Here is a 20,470-nt window from a genome sequence, read left to right on the forward strand (position 1 = left end):
TGCTATTCTGGTGTCATGTTGCACAGCCATAACAAAGTGACTATTTTAGGGGACACACGTATGTGTGTTTGTGTGTGTGTTTGGGGGGCGACGGTGTTTGGTTGTTAATGCAAACATTAATTCAGTAGTGAACAAATTTTAAGAAAGTACTTTGTAAAGTTTAGTCTGTGGTGTAAAAATATTCCTTTATACACTGAAGATCAATACGAACATCTGTATACGTATTATATATGAATTTATCCAAAAATTGTGTAACTCAGCATTCACAGGAGACAGATTCTGCTTAGAGTGAATTCTGTATTCACACATTATTAGGCCATTTGAGCCTGACAGTGTAAAATGATTCCCGCTGCTTCTAACAGGAACACTGTTTGTTTACTTTTACATGTGTACTTAGCTTGTCAAGTTGCCCCACATTGTACTATACCATTGAAATAAAACAGGGGTTTCAGCCTTTCCTGATTCAGGGACCCCATGTAGGCTCAAGTACATCCAGGGGACCCCATCATAAGTTAATAAGTGTTATATTTAAAAAAAGGATTAATATTTTCATCTATTGTCATTGCATATTAAGTCTGGCTAAGCTTGTTATAATACAGGAATTTCAATTACAGTACTTTTTGTAGCAACACCATAGTGCCCATTACTGTCAGCTGATTCTGAGGGTGTCTGTTACATAAAATACTGGAATCACACTGTAAATATTGCAGAAAACTTCTGAGACTGAAAGTGGTTTGACTAAATTTCAATTCAGAAATCTGAGGCAAAAACTCTTGTTTAATCTTTTGTTATGAAAACCAACACACAACCACAGAACCATCGGTCAGCATAAATATGTATATAAACATCCACTGCACAATACTTTTTATGAATTGTTTTTAAAGAAAAGAGCTGAATAATAAACAACTGCAGCACATGACTTTGAATGATCATGTTCAGCTGACTGACAAGGCAAAACCAAACCATGTATTTTACCTCTGTAGGGAGAAGTTTCTTTGCCTAAAGACATAGGGTAGTGACAACCACTATAAAGCACAACATCATTTGAATTACAAGTCTTTAAACCTTCAAGATCTATTACAGTAATGTCACAAGTACTCACAGAACAACACACTGGTACAACACGTTCCCGTCAAACTGCACTAATCTGGGTGTGTTTTTAAGCTACGGGAGGCATCTTTTTCATCTTTGGAAATTCAACAGAAATCTCAGGAGATGGGAAAACAAACTAATTCATAAAAACATTGGAATTGTGTGTGTGTTTGTGTGTGTGTGTGTGTTTGTGTGTGTCTGTGTGTGTGTCTGTGTGTGTTTGTCTGTGTGTGTGTTTGTGTGTGTCTGTGTGTGTGTCTAAACATGGATACTTAATACATATGTACAACATGCAAATGTTTTTTTTTATAGTAGAAAACATGTTTCTTTCTGTTTCACAGGTAACCCATAGACTGAATTTAAAGGCTAAAAAGTGCTAAAATTACGATTCATGTCTGTTTAAACAGGACGATTTAAGACAAATTATTTAAGGTTTTTGTCCACAAAATACAAAATGAATATAATTTAAGAAATTAACATCTTACAAACACTACATGAAAAATAAATATACATTCCAAGTAATATAAAAAGTTGTTTTGAGGTAAAACTCCGATAAATTAAAAAAATGGTACATTTCATACAAAATACAAATAACAAAAAAGCCTCTAGTTTCTACCACCTTTTCACTGTTCACTCCCTTTCACAATAACCTGCAAGCCTTCCACAAACCGCACTTCACACGCGTTAAAACCCATCTGGAAGTCCTCGTACGCATCCTAGCCCAAGGCTGGATGAGACTAAATGTAAAAGAATCAAAGCACCTGGAAACAGAACCAATAAAGAGCTCATTTCTGCAGCATCGTTCTCTTGTAATAACAGAGGTAACAATAACCACCAAAACACGATCAAATGGCCAACAATGCCATCTCTTAAAATTACAAGCCGGTTTTCCACTATGAACAGTCCAGAAGCAAAGTCTTTCTCATTCTATGTAATAAAATAAATAAACAATAACTGATGTTTTAAAATATGTTTTAAGAGCACTTTTATGGTGACAAGTAATCTGCACACTACTGGAACTACCCAGGAGTCCACACATCTTATAGAAAAATACTGTTTGTATGTACAAGATAAATAACTATTCATTTTTATTTTAAAGAAATGAGTCCTCTTGAGCAAATAAAATCTACTTCAAAAACAAATATTCAGTTTACACACTCACACTAATGCCTATACTGTAGAAGTGCATGCTGCTCTATTCTGCATTTTTAATGCTGATCTGGACACATCCATTTCACAGCAACAGTCAATCAACCTGGAACTTAAAATGCATTCCCAGTTCATTTTATAAAATGGGACGAAAATCATTTCAAGAACCTTATAAAAGTCTGTACTTAATAGTTTAGTCAAATTTGAAGACAACGTAAGAGTATTAAGAACATTTTTTCAAATAAAAATAAAATTAAAATAAAACTCACTCAGGACAAATAACACAAATTCTACATGGAGGACAGACTTACAAATTTACAAAAACAAGAGCGAGGTAAGCTAGCAGCAAACATCTTTCTTTTTTAAGACTGGGAATATTTAAGTTACTGAATATGTTAATAATATATTATAAATCTATCGTACATAAACGGAAGTTGTTTTAGGCCACGCCCCCTCTCACAGAAGAGAAGGAGACGGGGGCCGGCCCTGGACCCCGATCAGCGTGGGGGGGGGCAGCTGGCCGCTGGCGAAGGGCATGGCGGGGCGGGGGTTCAGGCGGGGGGGCAGGGGGGTGGAGGGGCGGATGAGGGGCGGGGGGGGCTGGTTGGGGGCGGGGCGTGGCTGCAGGAAGCGGACCTGCTGCTGGAGGGGCGGGGGCTGGCGGTGCAGGGCGGGGGTGGCGGGGAGGGGCGGCCGCAGCAGAGGGGGGGGCAGGTTCGGGGGGGCCGCGCCGGTCGCGGGCGGCTGGGTGGGCGGAGCCTGGGCTGAGGCGGAGGAGCCTGACGGGGGGGTCATCCGGCCCTGCGGGAGAGAGGGGCAAAATCCGGGTTTGGAATTAAACAGCTGGGGAACAGCGACCAAGGATAACACTAAGAAACTAAAGCAGAGAAACACCGGTCTGAGAAATGATTCATAAAGTTTACGTTTACACAAATCTGTTTGGAACATATAACTCCTTTTAGAAAAATAAAAATGACAATTATGAGTCAATACAGACATTTAAAATATGACCAATATAATGTATATGCAGAAATTTGCTTCATACGACAGGGTGGAATCCTGGGAATTCTGTGAGAATTCTACATTTATGTCTGAAAACAACTGTGGTGTTACTGGTCACTAGCCTCCTTAAAGGTTTCTGCTTGCTTGGCAACAAGGTAATAGAAGAAATTCATCTCGCTTTCCACAAACAACACGCAACACAGAGTCCTACCAGGCTACACAGAGTCCTACCAGGCTACACAGAGTCCTACCAGGACAGGAGCTCTAACTGCAGCTTTATCTTTCCCTACTGGGGCGGGGGTGCAGGACTCATTGCTGAAACAGCAATTCCCACTGATAAGGAACCCCTTTCATAATTACTGAAGAAAGTCTGCATATTCAACTAGAGTCATAATCACACAGACACACACACGTGTGCTTACACACACACATGCAGACACACACACGCACGCACACACACAGGAGTGTACACACACACACACATGCGTGCACACACACACACACGGCTGCTTCAGAAACACAGGAAGGTTGCACAGCACATCTAACTACAGGAGCTGTTGGGGGTTTTAGGGGAAAGAGGAATGTTCCGCCACCTCTTCTTCCTCCTCGTCGGTACTCTTCCCTGACGGAGTGTTGGACCTGTTCTTCCCCTCCTCCCCAGAGGGGGCGCCGTCACCTCCAAGGGATCCCGTCCCCTGCTCCGCCTCCCACTCCTGCAGCACCTCCTCCAAGTTAAAGCGCCGACGGTAGTTCACAAAGAAGTTTTTTACCTGCCCAACGGTCTTATTACCGATAACATCGGCAATAGCTTGGAAGTCTTTCCCGTACTTCCGAACACCTGGAAGGAAGGGGTGAGAAGAGGAGAGCCAGTTAGGCCTGGATCCCGCTAACACTCATCCTTCTGACTCACAGTTAGGCCTGGATCCCGCTAACACTCATCCTTCTGACTCACAAATAAACACAAGTCTTTGTTTTTTTTTTGTTTTTTTGCTAATTGCGGAACTCTGAGAAGCAAAAAAAAAAAAAAGCAGTTACTTGTAAGCCAGAAGTAAGGTCAAATATTGATTTGAATACAGGCTTCATTTCTAAAAAAATATCCTTGGGTTTAAACTTAAACGTTTTCTTAAGATCATTTCCCAAATTGTGCTTACGCTTGATATATAAAAATAACTGAGAAGGGAAATTTGCTGACGCTGGTGTCATATCTGCATCTTACACACTTGTATAAATCTCAAATGAACTTCAATTTGAACTTTATAACTACCCCATATTGTGAATGCTGCCACAAACAGCCATGTTCCTCTAAATAAGGGTAAATAAGGGCATTTCAGCATTTCTTGCTCTCCTATTGCCTAAAATTGACCATCAATTAAATGTTTTTCTTACAGCCCTCTTGGTGCAGTACCAGCAGGTAATTCACTTTCGTCGAGTATAAACTTTACATCAAGATTCGATTATGTCCACAACAAAATGGGATTTAATATACAACTACTTAGTCATGATTTATCCATGTAAGCCACGATTTAAGGTACAGTTTGATCATAAGACCATTTCATAAACGAGGCCACTAGCCTTTGAATGTGAGGACTCGCCACTTGCGATTGTAGTACGTACGGTTGTGTGAAGGTACAGAAATAACAATCAAAAGGTACACAGTGCACAGCATTGGCGGATACTGATAAGGAACAGCTGCTGAATGTGCTTCGCACTCAGACTTTCACAGGCGCAGGAGATTCACCTTGAACTGCGAGAAGCTGCTCGTCGGTTGTCCAGCGGGCATTAATCTTCTGGGTACACTACATGAAACAAAAAACATGACTCTATGTCTGCATCAGACCTTAGAATTCTGGGGCTCTCTCTCCAGAGTATAGGTCTACATTTATAACTAAACTTTTTATTTTTTAATAAAAAATAAATTGAGGAGCTTAATCTGTTTTAAAAGCCACAGTGCATCCCAGCGTTAATTATTTTTTGGCAATAGTGAGATATGGAGCTCTATATTACATGTCTCAATAAGTTAAAAATGATAAATGCATGAAGTTTCCTTAATTATCTGTACAGACATCCTCATTGAATAAAATGGCATTTCCATCAGTTCTGCTGTATGCATTTCTCCCCTTCCATTTTCTATAACTTGATCTAACATCCTTCCAGCTTGATAACAGGGTTAAAAAAAATTACATTTTAAAATTTAATAAAACTGACAAGAATAAAATGAGATGACACAAACACCTTTGGTAGATGTTTAAAATTTTCTGACTAGTGATTTACCTCCGGCAGCCTTAAGTCATCTATACCTGCTTCCATCTTCTGCTTCAGGCCGCTGTTAACCTGTTTGGCATTTTGAACCTGAATGAGGGAAACACAAAAGTATAAACAAATGCTTCTACGTGTATCTTGTGTTGTCCTTATACACAAATGAAAGGGAGGGAGGGAGGGAGGTGCAGGGTGAATGGGAGGGAGGGAGGCGCAGGGTGAAAGGGAGGGAGGGAGGCGCAGGGTGAATGGGAGGGAGGGAGGCGCAGGGTGAATGGGAGGGAGGGAGGGAGGCGCAGGGTGAAAGGTGCAGGGTGAATGGGAGGGAGGTGCAGGGTGAAAGGGAGGCGCAGGGCGAGAGGGAGGGAGGCGCAGGGTGAAAGGTGGCGCTGCGGTGCCGTACCTGGCGTTTGAGTGACACCAGCTCCATGTCCAGGTGTTTGAGCACGGCGCTGGGGGCGCTGGCGCTGCAGGACACGGCCAGCACGTCCTCCTGGCTCAGGTACATGCCCTTGGGCGGCCGGAACTTGGAGCGCTGCGAGTGGTGCCGGTGCGGGAGCGTCTGGTACTCCCGGCGGCCCAACCCGATCTTCGCCGGCTGGGCGGGCGGCTCGGCGCGACTCTGCTCAGCGTTTAAAAAGAGAGAACGAGCAACGAACATCAAAACGAGCCCCGATCACGACCCTCGAGCTCACTCAGGCTGGGACAGAGTGCTCTCTCAAAACGGGCGTGTTGAAAACATAACGTGTCAGTTTAACACAACACATTTTGTGTTACTTTCAACACAGTCTGTGTTAAAAAGTCTCCCCTTGCAGCACAAAAATTGTACATTTGTAACAGAAATCTAGTTGAACAAAAAAGTAGTAACATAAAAGGTGTGTTAGATATTAACACATCCTTCTTGAGAGTGCGATACACTGCCAATGATAAATAAATAACACGCCACCTGTTAGCTCATTGGCAAGATGGGCTGATTTTAGCTGACTCTAGTCTTGATTCACATAAATATGAACACAAAATATGCAACATCACCTCTTTTTTATTCTCCTTGGTCGGATCATAATCGCTGTCATTGGGCTCAAGCGGAATGGCCTCTTCCATGTCTTCATCACTAACGTGCGAAAGCCACATTGAAAGATTGGAACAGGTTAAACAATCTCACGCAAAGCTACTTGTGACTCGCATTGCTGAAATCTTACCTTTCGTCCTGATTATTTCTGTTCGCCAGCTTTCTTGCCTGACGATCCATCAGGCTCGTTCTGGACCGTGTCTTTTTCCAAGAATAGTAGTATTTCACCAGACTAGATATTGGTTTGTCTGGTAGCTACGGTGAAAACAAAAACAACAGGCATTCTGTGACAGTTCTACCGCTTGTACAATCCCAGCTAATAAGAGATGTCCTGGGAACCAAGTCGGCTTGGGACGTTACCATTTGCTGAATCCTGTGGAAGCTTTTCCCGTGGAAACTGAAGGCCTGCTCAAAGAGGACCTTGTCCTCCATGGTCCAGTCATCGGGAAACGGAGTGAAGTTGGGAAGGTCGGCCAGGGATTTCTCAATGTTGTGCTTGTGCCAGAACAGCATCCCCAGAGCCTACACACACACACACACACACACACACACGCACACACACATACACGCACTTACTGTGTTGTGCAGTAATGGCCATGCAGTCCTCAAAGTAGCCTCCAAGCTAACACAAAATGTTCTCACAATGTTAATGGAATAGGTTGTCAATGCTATAACATTGCCAATACACTCAGCAACATTGATAGAATGTTTTGTGTTAGCTGGGCTTAAGTACCTTTAGGTATATGTTTAGTTTAGTTTAGTTATAGGATTGCTCTGTATAAACATTCAAACAAATTGCGACAGACCTGCTCAACATTGTATCCATGTTTTTCTTTGGCGATGGCAATGTATTCATCCACTGTGAAAACAGTGACCGTTTGTCATTGATTTGACACATGCAAGTCAGACACACATCGATAAATATCGCAGTTCTTACATTTTGTGTCGACGATGGTATGGACGGGAGACCAGACAAGCATGCCCCCCCCGTCTTTGTCGCTGTACTTCGTAGCACCTATAAACAAATGAACAAATTATCACCACGGGAAATGAACACTGATGCTGTAATTTTACTGGCTACACCTTTCGCGACTGGGCTATTTAAGGCTATGAATAGTCCGCGTTCCATTGCCGATCTCCTTCCAGTTACTATCATCACTGAAAATGAGAAATTTTATTTGTATTTTAGTACGCTAAAAGTCGTACAGTAGAACGACAAGTTTTGAAAATTCTTGTCTAAACTCATTTAACCCACGACTGGCTACTGTCAAGGCTGACAAGTGCCCGTTCTGCATCGCATGGGCTAAATCATAGGCTAATACGCACGCAGTTTCATTTGGACATATGTTCCCATTTAAAAGGGACCTTTGTGACATGCGTTTTGTGTGCTCAGAAATGACTTGGGGACATAATGAGATAATAAATATTAATATTGCAGGTTCATTTATACCTGCATCGAGAAATAAATCTCCCATAATACATTAATCAAGCTGCAGCGAAGGGACGTCTCTGCATAGGTAAAGGCATTACATGGCCGCTTTTTGCGAACAAAAACCATATGTTCTATGTTCTATGGATTTATGCCATATGAACAAGGTTACATGCGATTATACTAATGTTCTCCTGAAGTCATAATGGAACACGACACGTTTTACTGCAACAAAAAATGAATGAACACCGTCAATGAAAAGTCCAGCTAGGAAGCTAGCTACCGAGGCTACCAACTCCAAGCGTCAGGTACAGTGTGTAAATGTAATAGGCTAATGCCAGATATCATACCTAGCTCGAATTCTGGAATGCTAGCTTGATACTCGGACCCCACTCGCATTCCAACATCTGTGAAACAAAGAGGGGATCGAGAAATCAGCGATGTTCACAAACTGTAGACCGCATCCACAGCGTACTGATATCATGCTAGGCTATCATAAAAAGCAGCGTTCGAGGCTACCATGCTCGTCGTCGCTGCCACTCTCGTCAGAAAAATGTCCATTCGAGGCGTTAGAGGGGCTCTTCGTCCCGTTTGAACGTCCTTTGCCCAGGTATTCAGACCCTCTTCCCATCATCCCAGGCATTGTCAGATATTTCGTTTTCCTCCTTATATTTATAAATAATTAATTCGAGTCCCGTGCTGCTCTAAGCTTTATTTTCAGCCCTTTTCGTCTTCTTTTATCTCCCCCAAACAACTCCCCTTTCGATTAAGCAGTGTCACCGTGCCGCTGTCCAGTATTCATGCACCATCCTTTTCGCCGTTTCCCTCTGTTGTGTCACTAAATTTTGAATTGTTACATTTGAGTGGCTATTTTCTGGACTGTTCATTTTAAAGATACTGTTTAGTAGCATAAAATAATAAAGAATTATACTACAATTAAAGCACGAACGGATCTATTTTATCTTGCGGAATGAACTGTCAAGCGCCTGCCGACTGCCCCCTATGAAGTCGAACTGCGACTTGACGGTAACCTGGTCTAAACAGCGTTTATTCTGATGTGAAATATATACAATTTGTACAATTTCGTGCGCAACACTCCTATATTTGTATCCAATAAATATATGCGTTCACTGCTTATCTGATTTTAAAATAAACGTCGGTTCAAGTGTATCGTAACTGTTATGCCCTTACTCTTGTATTTCTTGACCAGCTATCCATCAGCTAATGTAGGCCAGGTACAGTGTGAAAATTGTTACTATACCGTAAATGCTGACATATTTTATTTGCAGCACAACAGTGTCATTTGTGTTATTTAAATTAATAATAAAGCTAACATGTCTGCGTTTAATAGACCAATAAGCAATCTGCAGAAGGTCTTACGTGTGCCCTAACGACTGACTGACAAATAAAATTATTTTTATACGGATTAAGGGGTTTTCTTACATATTCATGTTTAAGCAGTTTCCCAACGTTAACTTTTGCATGTGTATACCACAGCAGTAGCCGCTGTTATTGTAGCTTGGCATGTAATATTTCTTTTGGATCTGAACCTGTCCTTGGATTTATTTTCAGCATTAGCCACATTGAGCTAGTTTAGACCATGGGACTATAAACAAGTATCTTATTATATAGTCTTTTTTCTCCGATATTGTATGCATTTCTAAAAATTCTTTCACGTGCTATCTTATTATTTTATGTGCTTTTTATTGATTAATTTTACTTTTATTTAGTCTTTATTTTCACTGCACTATGCAAAGCACTTTGGGCTGCGTCTCTGTATAAAAGGTGCTATACAAATAAAGCATTATTATCAGAATTATTATTATTATTATTATTCAATTTACAAATTTTGTTGTGCTAAATCTGGTACAACATCAAGAGACAAATTGTTTTCATTACTATATCAAAATGTTAGTTGATGAATAGACAATTGGTTGGTTGATAACATCTCAGGAATAGCACCGGACATTACTGGTTAGACTTTTGAATACAGGAGTACTGTTACAGAAGACAGGTTTGTATTCACTTCATTAGAATGGCAAATTTACTTTACCTTCCATTTAAATTTACCATTTACTTCATTAGAAACAGCTGCAGACATCCGGGAGACGCCTAGCTGAAATAGACACCAATGGGCTCAGCACAGAGAGCAGCTGCGAGAAAATTAAGTAAAGAAATCACGCTAGTGTAGTAACATTACATTTTATAACCCCAAATTAAAGCATATCCTGAAGAGCCGTTACCCAATAAAACAGAAGGACGATGAGTGGCTTCACGCCTCGTCTTATGTGCTATGGCGACGTGATGCCCTTAACTCAGTATGCTTGACACAAGGGTAATGACTTTGTTTAGTACAGTCATCTAATACTTGGCCTTCATAATTGGTCATAGCTATGGCTATAACTAAGAAATCAGCAAAAGTCTTGTGGGCACTGCTCATAGGCTAAGCAATTTGTGCCTTTTAAAAAAGGTTCATCCTTCTTTGGCAAATCCTTATTTTAGTCAGTGAATATAATGTATCAGCATAACCTTGGTTTATTTCACGTTAAATCACTGTAGTTGTAGCAAATATACCGACCTGGGGCCTTTTTAAAATGTGGGCCTATATGTAGTTAATTGAGACCCATTTTTCATTTTCATGTCACATGTCATTTTGTGGATGTGAGAAGTAATGAAATCTTGGCTTTACTCAAATTGACACACTTAAATTTATCATCCAGAACAATAAAAATATAGGCATTTCAGACAGTTAAGGGTTTAGGTTGGGTTTTAAACCTCTGCTGTTCCAAGTGTACACGCTTCCTCTGCCAGAGTACATTAAATCCTTCAGTAAGTGAACAGAGCCCTACATAGTCTTGTATTGTCTATGTATTTGGTCACAAATATATTTTATAGCAGTATATATATTTCAGTCCTCCAGAAACCCACATAATCACGTGTTTTTCTATAGTCCACTAGATGGAGACAAACTACAACAACATTTAACGGCAGGCCAGCAGTGTAATGGACAGTGTAAAATTCTAATTACTAATTAGATTATTAATAGGCTATTTTTTATTTTAAATACAAAATCCTGGATATCAATGACGGTTACTTTGCTAAGGTTGACTGTTTAAAGTCAAACACAATAATAATAATAATAATAATAAGAATAATAATAATAACACAAGCAGCGCAACCTAGAGCTGTTCACAGGAAAGAAGTACCAGCAGTTTACCCTGTGAAAGCACACGGCTGCCTCACAATCTGATTGCATTATGATGCGTGCAAAGCTAACCTTAGCCTAGCTGAAAATTACCTCATCATGCTTTGAGCCTGACTGGATAGACAGGGGCTGCACAATTAAGGTTGCTCGGCTGACTTTTAATGAACGCTGGACAAATTTGGTGACAGGTCAAATGGGGATTTTGAAAGTTTTTTCAATCTGAAATCGGTCACAATTGTATTAGACTACACAAGCCACACACACACACACACACACACACATACTCTACTGTACGCACAGGCATAAGAGGAGTTGCAAAGCAGCATACACAGGACTGAATGAACACAGAACTGTACTGTTTTTATTCAGCAGATGAATGAATGAATAAATAAATAAATAATGGACGCTAGACATTATTACTAGGGAGCAGGATGGTGTGAACCTGATTTGGGCGTCAAATTAAACTCCTGGAGAACTGTACTGTTTCCATAAGCAAATTACTCATTCAGATAAATATTTGAACATTCAGTTGGTCATTTTTCATGAAACGTCTGTATATGTGCCACTGTGGGTCTTCAACATTAGCTATTCACACACTTCAGTGGCAGGTTGAACGAGCCAGGGAATGCTGGTGCTTTTATCTGTCCTGATAACAACAGTCGTGGTTTAGAGAAAAAGCACAAAGACTGGGAGCACATCACTTCTAAACAGACAGGTGAAACGCACTGCCATAACAAGCGTCAACGCCGCCTCCCCGGTGTCTTTGAAACAATTTCTTCACATCGAGTCTCATTGCGACACACGTCTGCAGTGATGAGTTGCTTTTTTTCTTTTTCTTTCAAAAAACAGGTACTGTGTTAAATGCTAACAAGACCACAGGGAAGCCGCTGAAAGACTTCCACTCAGGTGACACAGCAGAACAGATGTCACACAATTACCAAGCTTCATTACGTCTGTTATGAACCACAGAAGAATATTTCTTTCATTAAAGTGGACATGCACAAAACTGCATGTATTAAAGAAATGCATTTAGGAAGCTATATGTAGTCTGCAAAAGGGTATCACAATTGCGCACACGCCAAATTAACATAAAAATGGCTAATAATAACAATGTATTAATCCATAGATAGTTTATGCCATTTAAACTCATTTTAGACGACTAAACCACTTCAACTCATAAAATAAATACTGGCAGGCAGGCCTCTCTTGGGAATAGGGTAGCCTACTGTAAGCCAAGCATGAAGTACAGTAGCAACCTAGTTCAGTATTTAAACAGTACAAGTACAACCACTTTAGTTATGGTAGTAGTTCTGAAAAATGCACCGTCCAGTAATACAGTTTAACAAAAATGCATCGGTGAAAATTAACGAACAAAAATTACTGGCCGGCCATAGGTACAGTAAGCCAAGTGTGACGTACAGTAGCGACCTATACTGTATTTACGAGGTAAATTCCTCGAATGGCCAGCAGGGGGAAATCAAACTTTGCGGAGGAGAGGAAAGGTGGGTTTGGGTACCACTAGGCAGCTCGTAGAAAAGATCTTAGATGAGGCTGCGCGCGCTTTTGCTTCGATCCTGTCTCAACAGGGGGAGCACCGTCTCAGACTGAGGGAGGTATCGTAAAGAGAAGCCCAGCACCCTCTTCTCATTAGGAACAGGGACCATGAAGACAGCAGATCAGAGATATCGCGCCGCGGATAGTTTTAGCATCCCAGTACGTTGAGCGGTAGCCACCCACAGAGGACTGGATGACGAGGCGGCATGGCAGGCGGACGGAGAGGACTTGTGGCCCCGCAGAACACTTTCCTAGAGAACATTGTCAGACGGTCTAACGGTAAGTAGCCTATCATGTATTGATATTATATCACTTAGCTTGTATCAGGAGCGGTATGCACATTAATGAGTGACTAGTCGGTCCTATGTTGTCATAAGAGGATGGAACTTTGATGATTTAAACAAACAAACAAAAAAATACTAGCCTAAATAATCGGATCTTCGGGACGTCGACAAAAACGCCAAAATCCTTTGAGTGAAGCAACTGAAAAGAAAATAGATCAGAAACGAATAGAGTCTAATATAAACATTAGAACTCATTAAATCATAATCGCATAGTGCATAAAAACGCTAAACACTGTCACTTTTGCGGCAACGCGTTCCAGGCACGAATAAAAATTGGGATGAAAAAAGTTATGTGAATCAACACAGACAATTCGCGTTTCATGCAGAGCTGGCGTAGCGTAGACTGGCCGCAGCAAACTGTATTTTCTTTCTCTCATATCTATAAAGATATGTATCTATATTTCAGTTTATTCTCTGCAACAATAAATCATGCGTAAATGGTTATACCACGACATTTCATGCATACTTATGGAGATTTATGTTTCTATTTTAATTGTCGGAAAAACCAATCCAATTAAAAAAATTTGATTGCATCTGAGATTACGATTTGAGGGGGAAAAATGAGCCTGCTCCTTTAATTCTTTATCATATGTTTAATATTCCAGAACAGAATTATTTCAACTAACAAGTAGGCTAACCCAACTTTAGTTCTGCATAATTAATGCTGACCTGGTTTGTAACTGCACACCGGATAAGATTAAAGGAATGTATAGCTGCATAACATCTTGAAGGAATTTTAATACCGACGGGTGGATCACGACACTTTCAGAAACCTAGAATCGTTATGCGAACCCTTTAAATGCCACTACACATTCATGCGGACGTATAAAGCCAGTCACGCACGTTTGTTTTCTGTATTTGCCTACGTTTCCATCCTAGTGCGGTGGTTTCAGGGCTAAGGAGACCACAAGTAGCTCTCTCATTCCCGGTTTGTTTAAACATCACAACACAAGCGCAGATCGCTAGTGCGGCAATTTCAACATGCACTGTCGCAGGGGCCGCTAGGCTATTAGGAAGATCATCAACGCAAAAAAAAAAAAAAAGAACATTGCACAGTGTCCTGCAGTGGCTCGGCATTCCTATCTCATCGACTGGAGATATCACCGAGGCTTGATAATTGGTGTAGTCTATCGCAATCAGTCTCTGTGTTGGTGACCACACAGGCATTGTAGTTAAATAAGAGAAGGTAATGCACAATATTTAATCTTAACATCGCAGAAGAAAATGCAAGTGGAGAAAATACAAGTACTCAGCAATGCAATTTGATGTTTAAAAAGGCAGTTCTCTAATCCCCTACAATCCATTTAAAATGCGAAAACCTGTCAGAAAAGCAGCAAACTAAATGACTTGCACTGGCAGTTCAGCTGAGCTTGCCTGTAAACCTTAAGACTCGGACTGCACACATTGTGACCCAGGCTTTCCAAGAAAGCACTCCTCATGACACACCTCATTGTGAGGGATGAACGCGAGGCTTCCAGGAAGCCCTACACCTGGAGAGCGCATTACTCATAGGTCAGCAATGCGTCATCGTATATCAAAGTCTGATATTTTCATGTTATAAATACGTCCCTTTTTGGTAACGTGCACAATGCCCCGAAGTCACTGTGGCATGGTTGGCTTGCTGTGGTTTCGTGCAGTGTCATCAAGAGATGGCAATAATGTGTCCCGAGTGTCATGTCAATCAACAGCATGGTACCGTGGGAGTTGTAGTTTAGGCTCTTTTCCCGCCCCCCTGCATGCCTGTAGAACCCCAGAGGACTGAGCCTGTTGTTCTGTAGAGTCCTGCCTGGTTCTGTGAGCCTCCACTGCCTTTCCTGCACGAGAGACTCCAGAAATACTGAGACTGAGAAAACCCAATCGTGTCTCATCACAAAGGACTCGGTCTGCTTTTGCTGCACGGTAAACAGAGAGCTGCGTTCCCCTGCCCTCGGACACACGCTGGTGTTAAAATGCAGCCCCTGCCCCAGAACGCTGGGGTTTGCGGGACTGGCTCACCAGCTAGCTGCCCAGGTTTCCTGACACAGTTTTTCTGGTGATCAATTCATCTTTCGGTGGAGCAGGGGACGGCTGGGCCGATGGAGGTTTGCTCATAGTACACAGTAAAATGTCCAGTGTTAGCTCAACTGTAGCATAGTACATATGAGTCCAATTGGTACTACATGTACTCTATAAGAGTTGATTTAACATCAAACATTTTACTGTGTACATACGCATTGTTTGTTATCACGATTGTGACTTTAGAAAGTTATAAATGCACATTGTTGCCAAAAGAGCTGGTTAACTACACATAAAAACATATTTAGCTGCAAATGAATTTAGTCAGCACCCCCTTCTCCTGTTAGGCCATGCTGTAGCTGTATCAGCAGGTGTGCGCTGCAGTGTGGGGTTCCTGTGAAGGCACTGCTCTGGGATGGGCCTGGGCCTGGCCTTATATTGAATCTGGACTGTTCATTGTGGGTAGCGGCCAGTGGCCCTGCAGTGTGCTGATTGGCTATAGCATCGGCCAGAGGTGGGAGGGTCTCAGTCGGCTGGTACTGCAGTGGCTTATCACACACCTGTGACCAGCCAATCGAAATCAAGCCCACAAGTCCGCCTGTTCCGCTGTGCATGAAGAGGCTTCCTCAGACTCCTGTCTGTGAGCTGTGTGTGAAGAGTCTTCCTCAGACTCCTGTCTGTGAGCCTGACTTGTGAGCTGTGTGAAGAGTCTTCCTCAGACTCCTGTCTGTGAGCCTGAACTGTGAGCTGTGTGAAGAGTCTTCCTCAGACTCCTGTCTGTGTGACCGTGACCTGTTCCGCTGTGTGTGAAGAGTCTTCCTCAGACTCGTGTCTGTGTGAGCCTGACCTGTGAGCTGTGTGAAGAGTCTTCCTCAGACTCCTGTCTGTGTGACCGTGACCTGTTCCGCTGTGTGTGAAGAGTCTTCCTCAGACTCGTGTCTGTGTGAGCCTGACCTGTGAGCTGTGTGTGAAGAGTCTTCCTCAGACTCTGTGTGAGCCTGATCTGTCTTGCAAACAGAAACAGGGTCTGACATCACACGCTTTGGAGGGGAGCACATGCATGAGTCGATGGCTCAGGTTCAGTGATATTCACGATCGAGATAAATAGCATAAATATGTACTCCAGTCTATATTTTGATTGGTTACACGTATTCGAGACCTTAAAGGAAAGGAACCGGGTTAGCAAAGGTACATTTAAACAGGCTCATAATACATTCCCACTCAGACAGATGGACTGCTCATTATTCTTGTCGTAAAGCGAGGCTTGCATCCTGCCACAGGTAATTTGATGAGGCGCTGCATAGGTGCCCAGCAGCCGCTGCTGAAGCGCTCATAACATCGTAATGAGAACTGCAGAGACTGCGCGCGTTTCATCTCTCTGTCAGGAGCCGCGAAGCCATCCTGCCTGGTCCTCCAGCCCCTATCCCATCTCCCATCTCTCATCTCCCCTCAGCAAAACTCCGCCAGCTCTGACAACACTCACTTTGTGATATCAACTGCGAAAAACTGTTGTTTTTGTATTAATGAGTACATGCTTTTTTTTTTTTTACCGGACATGTTTCCATTTTGGATGGTGTCAACCGCAATTCTGCATTTTAACATCAATGTCTCTGTGTCTGTTCTGTGTGCAGTCTTTGCAGTCCATACCCCAAGCAGATACTGTGAAAAGTTGTGTGTAAAGTATATATATATATATATATATAAATATAGTATATTTCCCTTTTAGGTCTTGCACATATGAAATACAGCCTTACATGCAATGCGTGATACGTAACAATTTGTTTTGAACAGAAATGTCTCTGGCTTTAACCATTTTTCTGCTTAACTTTCAGTTTGGACATTGTCACATAGGCAGACAGGTATACGCAACGTTCCAAAGTGACTTTCTGCTTCTCTTATATTCCTGTCTCTCTAACGCTCTGTTAATGTGGTAATGTTCTATACCAATTTCTGTTAATTTACATCGTGCCGGATGAGGAAATTCTATGACAGAGAGACTGTCCCCCTTTCCTTTTCCCTACATCTCCTCAATCATATCTGTGGGCTTTATACTTATAAATAACATTTAATGTTACATGTTAAAGGGCAATAACTGCATTTTGTGGGACCTTTGATATCGACCATTGACTAACTAATAATTACTAAAGCATTGAACCCCTGTAAAATAACAAATGTTGGCATGGAACTTCCTACTTCCACAGTGTTTGTGTCCATCTCAGTAGTATTAGTGCTTGTCCACTGTGCGTTTAGCAGAAAGCCCTGCAGTTTTCTGTGTTTTGCCAGCACCTCTGAAATTCCTTTCTGTTTTCTATAATGTGTCAGTTGTGCAAAGCAAATTCCTATTGATATGTTCCCGGGTTCAGCCAACTGCTCCAAGGCTACCGTACGCTTATGGGCAGCTGTGTAAGCTTAGATCCAGCAGACAGTGGATGGCGACATTTTGTCCTCCTTGTCTCGTGTCTGCATGGCGTTTATTACTTGATTTACAATTACATTCACAAACTGCACCACTTGAGTGAATGAGGGTCAGTTAGGGGGTGGGGGGTCGGTCGGTGGAATAATAACACATTTTGGTGCGTGTGAAGTGTTTGTAGAATGAGTCACTGGGCGAGGATGTTGGTAGACCTGGAAAATTGACAGAGAGGCACTTGGAGAGGATAATACATAAACATAAATAAAAATAACTCCCGTGCACTGTTTTTCCTGCGGATTTCACTCCTTCACGACCACGGAGAAGAGTGGCAGCTTGTCAGTCGTTAGTCGCCTCTCAGATTGGCCGTGGGGCGGGGGGGGGGGGTTGTTATGTTCATGACCCAAAGGGTTGTGCAGTGTTTCCAGTGGTGGGGGGGGCAGCGTTGAAAACCCTCCCCCACAGACTGCCCCACAGGACCCCGCGCACTCTGGGAGTACACGTAGGGTCTGTGAGACGGACAGACAGCTCATTTACTCTCTATCTCTATAGCTCTGTCTGCACCTCTTTATCTATAGTTATACAAAGCGCACATTTTTCCGGTCAATTTGCTGTCATTCTTATTCTATTCAGTTCTACATTAGCCTACCGGTCATGTTAGGAATTCACATTTGAGTTTTCTAGTACAGTACGTTCATGAATGGCGACAGGCGTTGGACCCATAAAACACCGTTACATCCCCATAACGTGCCGATTTCTGTTTCTCAGATTCAATGTGCACAGTTTCCTGTCATTTGCAGCTCTTCTGATGTGGACATAGATCATATACCTCAAAAAGTGTAGTGCCAGAAATTTCAGATGAGTGAATTCAATGAAAATCCAGAAAGAAAACTGATACGATCACAGTTTATATTATATATTAACAATATGTTCATGAAGTCTTCATAGAGAATGCATAACACTTTATGAGCTTGGTAGGACTACTTTATAACGCAGTAATATACGTAGTATAACGTATAACGCAGTAATGGGTAAATATGTTTTTGGTCCGCTGAGCTAGAGCAGTGTTTGGTACGTTATCATAGGTATGGTTATAATTTGTAGAGTGCTGTGTTGTCAGTTGTCATGACGCCCGGCAGTTGTTATAAGTCATTATAAAGTATTAATGCCATGCTTACGAACACCTTACACATTCCTTATGAAGGTCATGGGAAGTTATGCACTGTGTGAACCAAACCTTCTGCTGTTATTTAATATAACCATGACTGTAGCCTTACTTACGTGGGTGAATTAGCAGTCACATACCTATGTATTGAAAAGGTACCCTATGAACTATTCATGGAATTATTTCATAGATCTTTGATTTCTGTGAGTGATCCTTTATAAGAGCTATGAGTCCATCATAAGTTACCAAACAGATGCTGATTCTAAGGTAGTGTTTGACGCAGTCAAGTTAAGGTCAGTTGTGAGAGGTGGCTTAGCACACCATATGCCGATTTGCAGTTATTGACATTAGAATTTATGAATGTTCATCTGGGGCTTATAAATGCAGTGTATTATTGATTATGAGGGAGTTATATAGCCATGAAGGACCATATAGAGGAGGCAGTACTAAATTAAATGTAGCTTGATTCTCAATATAGCATCCTTCAGTAAATGCACTGTTGCTTTTGCGGAAGGTTTTCTGCCTGGAAACAATGCCTTTCATCCCCTGCACACGTTGCTTGGGTGCTCTTCCTTTGGGCTGCTGTGGTCTCTCACTGTGGTGTCACCCGCACTGCTCGCCAGTGTGACCACCAGGCGGAGTAGGCCGGGTTGTGGTGAGGGAAACACAGCAGCATAAAGGCGGGTCTGTTAGACGCATGGCTGTCGATCCCGTTCCTTTCCGTTTTTAATTTCCCCCTGACGCGCGCGCTCCCGTAGCGTAGCGCACTCACCCAGCGTTGAGCTGCAGGTGAAGTACGAGCCGTCAGTAAGTATCCGGAGGTGTGGCTGCTTCTAACACTCAAACGCTTTACATGTCGTGGCTGTGGTCATGTGATGGTCATGTGATAACTGTGCTTTTTGTGACGTCCCACACCACCCTGTCTGTGCCCGGGACGGTAGTTACATGCGTAGCTCCTCTGTCTGTTTGTTTTCTCTCCCCCCCCGACAGACACCAATTTCGTCCTGGGAAACGCTCAGATCGTGGACTGGCCCATCGTGTACAGCAATGACGGGTTCTGCAAGCTGTCGGGGTACCATCGAGCGGAGGTCATGCAGAAGAGCAGCACCTGCAGGTATGCTGTTTGGTTGGCGAAGCACCGTGGCAAGAACGCAAAACTCGCGCTCGGAACTCACGCTCAAAACTCACGCAGTGTTAACTGCACCACGTTCGTCTCGTGACAGGGAACCTGAGCGCGTTCCAAACCTGAGCGCGTTCCAAACCTGAGCGCGTTCCAAACTGCCCGCTCGGCGCTGAAACCACCGCTCTGAGTTAACAACGTGGCGGCGGCGGCGGGCGGGGAGGGGGGGGGGCAATCGTCGTCACGGAGATGCAAGCTTGCTGATCTGGAGACAATGCCGGCCCCAAAATTTAGTGCCCGGGAATGCTTGAGAGAACAGCATCTACCAATGCAAGCAATTTTCAACAAAAGAGCCTTCAGCGTTAATCTCTGAGTGCAGCTCGATCCTGACTCAGCCTGCGATGGACACGATAGAGAGAGAGGAATGTGCAGCCCCCAAAACAGACAGGAAATGCACTTCGCTTTCATCCGAAAGGTTCTTTTTTTTTTTTTTTTTTTTTTTTTTAATGTGCGTTTGTTGTCGTGCTGCATGCACTATCTTTATAGAGTGGTTCTGCCGAACACCCCATCAGTTTCCCACTGAAGCTGTTATACGGCTTCTGTTCGTCTGTTTTGAATGAGCCTGTGTGACAGCACATGCTGTCTCTTACACATTCAGACCACGGGACTAATGTTCCCAT

At 42.6% G+C, this 20,470-nt stretch overlaps 2 protein-coding genes across 5 annotated transcripts in view; one reads left to right on the top strand and one right to left on the bottom strand.

Moving 5' to 3' along the window:
* Positions 1 to 757: 757 nt before the first annotated feature.
* Positions 758 to 9,047, bottom strand: LOC118217573 (REST corepressor 3-like). Of its 2 annotated transcripts, none has more exons than XM_035399448.1 (12): positions 8,517 to 9,047; positions 8,348 to 8,404; positions 7,506 to 7,583; positions 7,375 to 7,427; positions 6,929 to 7,090; positions 6,699 to 6,823; positions 6,532 to 6,610; positions 5,903 to 6,121; positions 5,515 to 5,592; positions 4,982 to 5,039; positions 4,014 to 4,081; positions 758 to 3,042 (listed from the first exon to the last, which is right to left on the bottom strand). In XM_035399448.1, exons 1-12 carry the CDS (start codon positions 8,638 to 8,640, stop codon positions 2,698 to 2,700), a joined length of 1,446 nt encoding a protein of 481 aa, XP_035255339.1. In that variant the 5' UTR covers positions 8,641 to 9,047; the 3' UTR covers positions 758 to 2,697. The 2 variants fall into 2 exon arrangements, with proteins under 2 accessions (XP_035255339.1, XP_035255338.1); XM_035399447.1 differs by having other exon boundaries at positions 3,837 to 4,081; positions 8,517 to 9,045.
* Positions 9,048 to 12,713: 3,666 nt separating this feature from the next.
* The window catches only part of kcnh1a (potassium voltage-gated channel, subfamily H (eag-related), member 1a), a 91,916-nt gene continuing 84,159 nt past the window's right edge, over positions 12,714 to 20,470 (top strand). For 2 of the 3 annotated variants that reach the window (XM_035400557.1, XM_035400560.1), the window contains exons 1-3: positions 12,714 to 13,035; positions 16,928 to 16,954; positions 19,661 to 19,784. In XM_035400557.1, coding sequence (XP_035256448.1) covers positions 12,963 to 13,035; positions 16,928 to 16,954; positions 19,661 to 19,784 — 224 coding nt within the window. In that variant the 5' untranslated portion in view covers positions 12,714 to 12,962. The remainder of the gene's footprint in view (positions 13,036 to 16,927; positions 16,955 to 19,660; positions 19,785 to 20,470) is intronic. The other variant, XM_035400559.1, reaches the window with a different exon arrangement.

This window comes from Anguilla anguilla, chromosome 18 (assembly GCF_013347855.1).
Source record: "Anguilla anguilla isolate fAngAng1 chromosome 18, fAngAng1.pri, whole genome shotgun sequence".
Taxonomy (NCBI): Eukaryota; Metazoa; Chordata; class Actinopteri; order Anguilliformes; family Anguillidae; genus Anguilla; species Anguilla anguilla.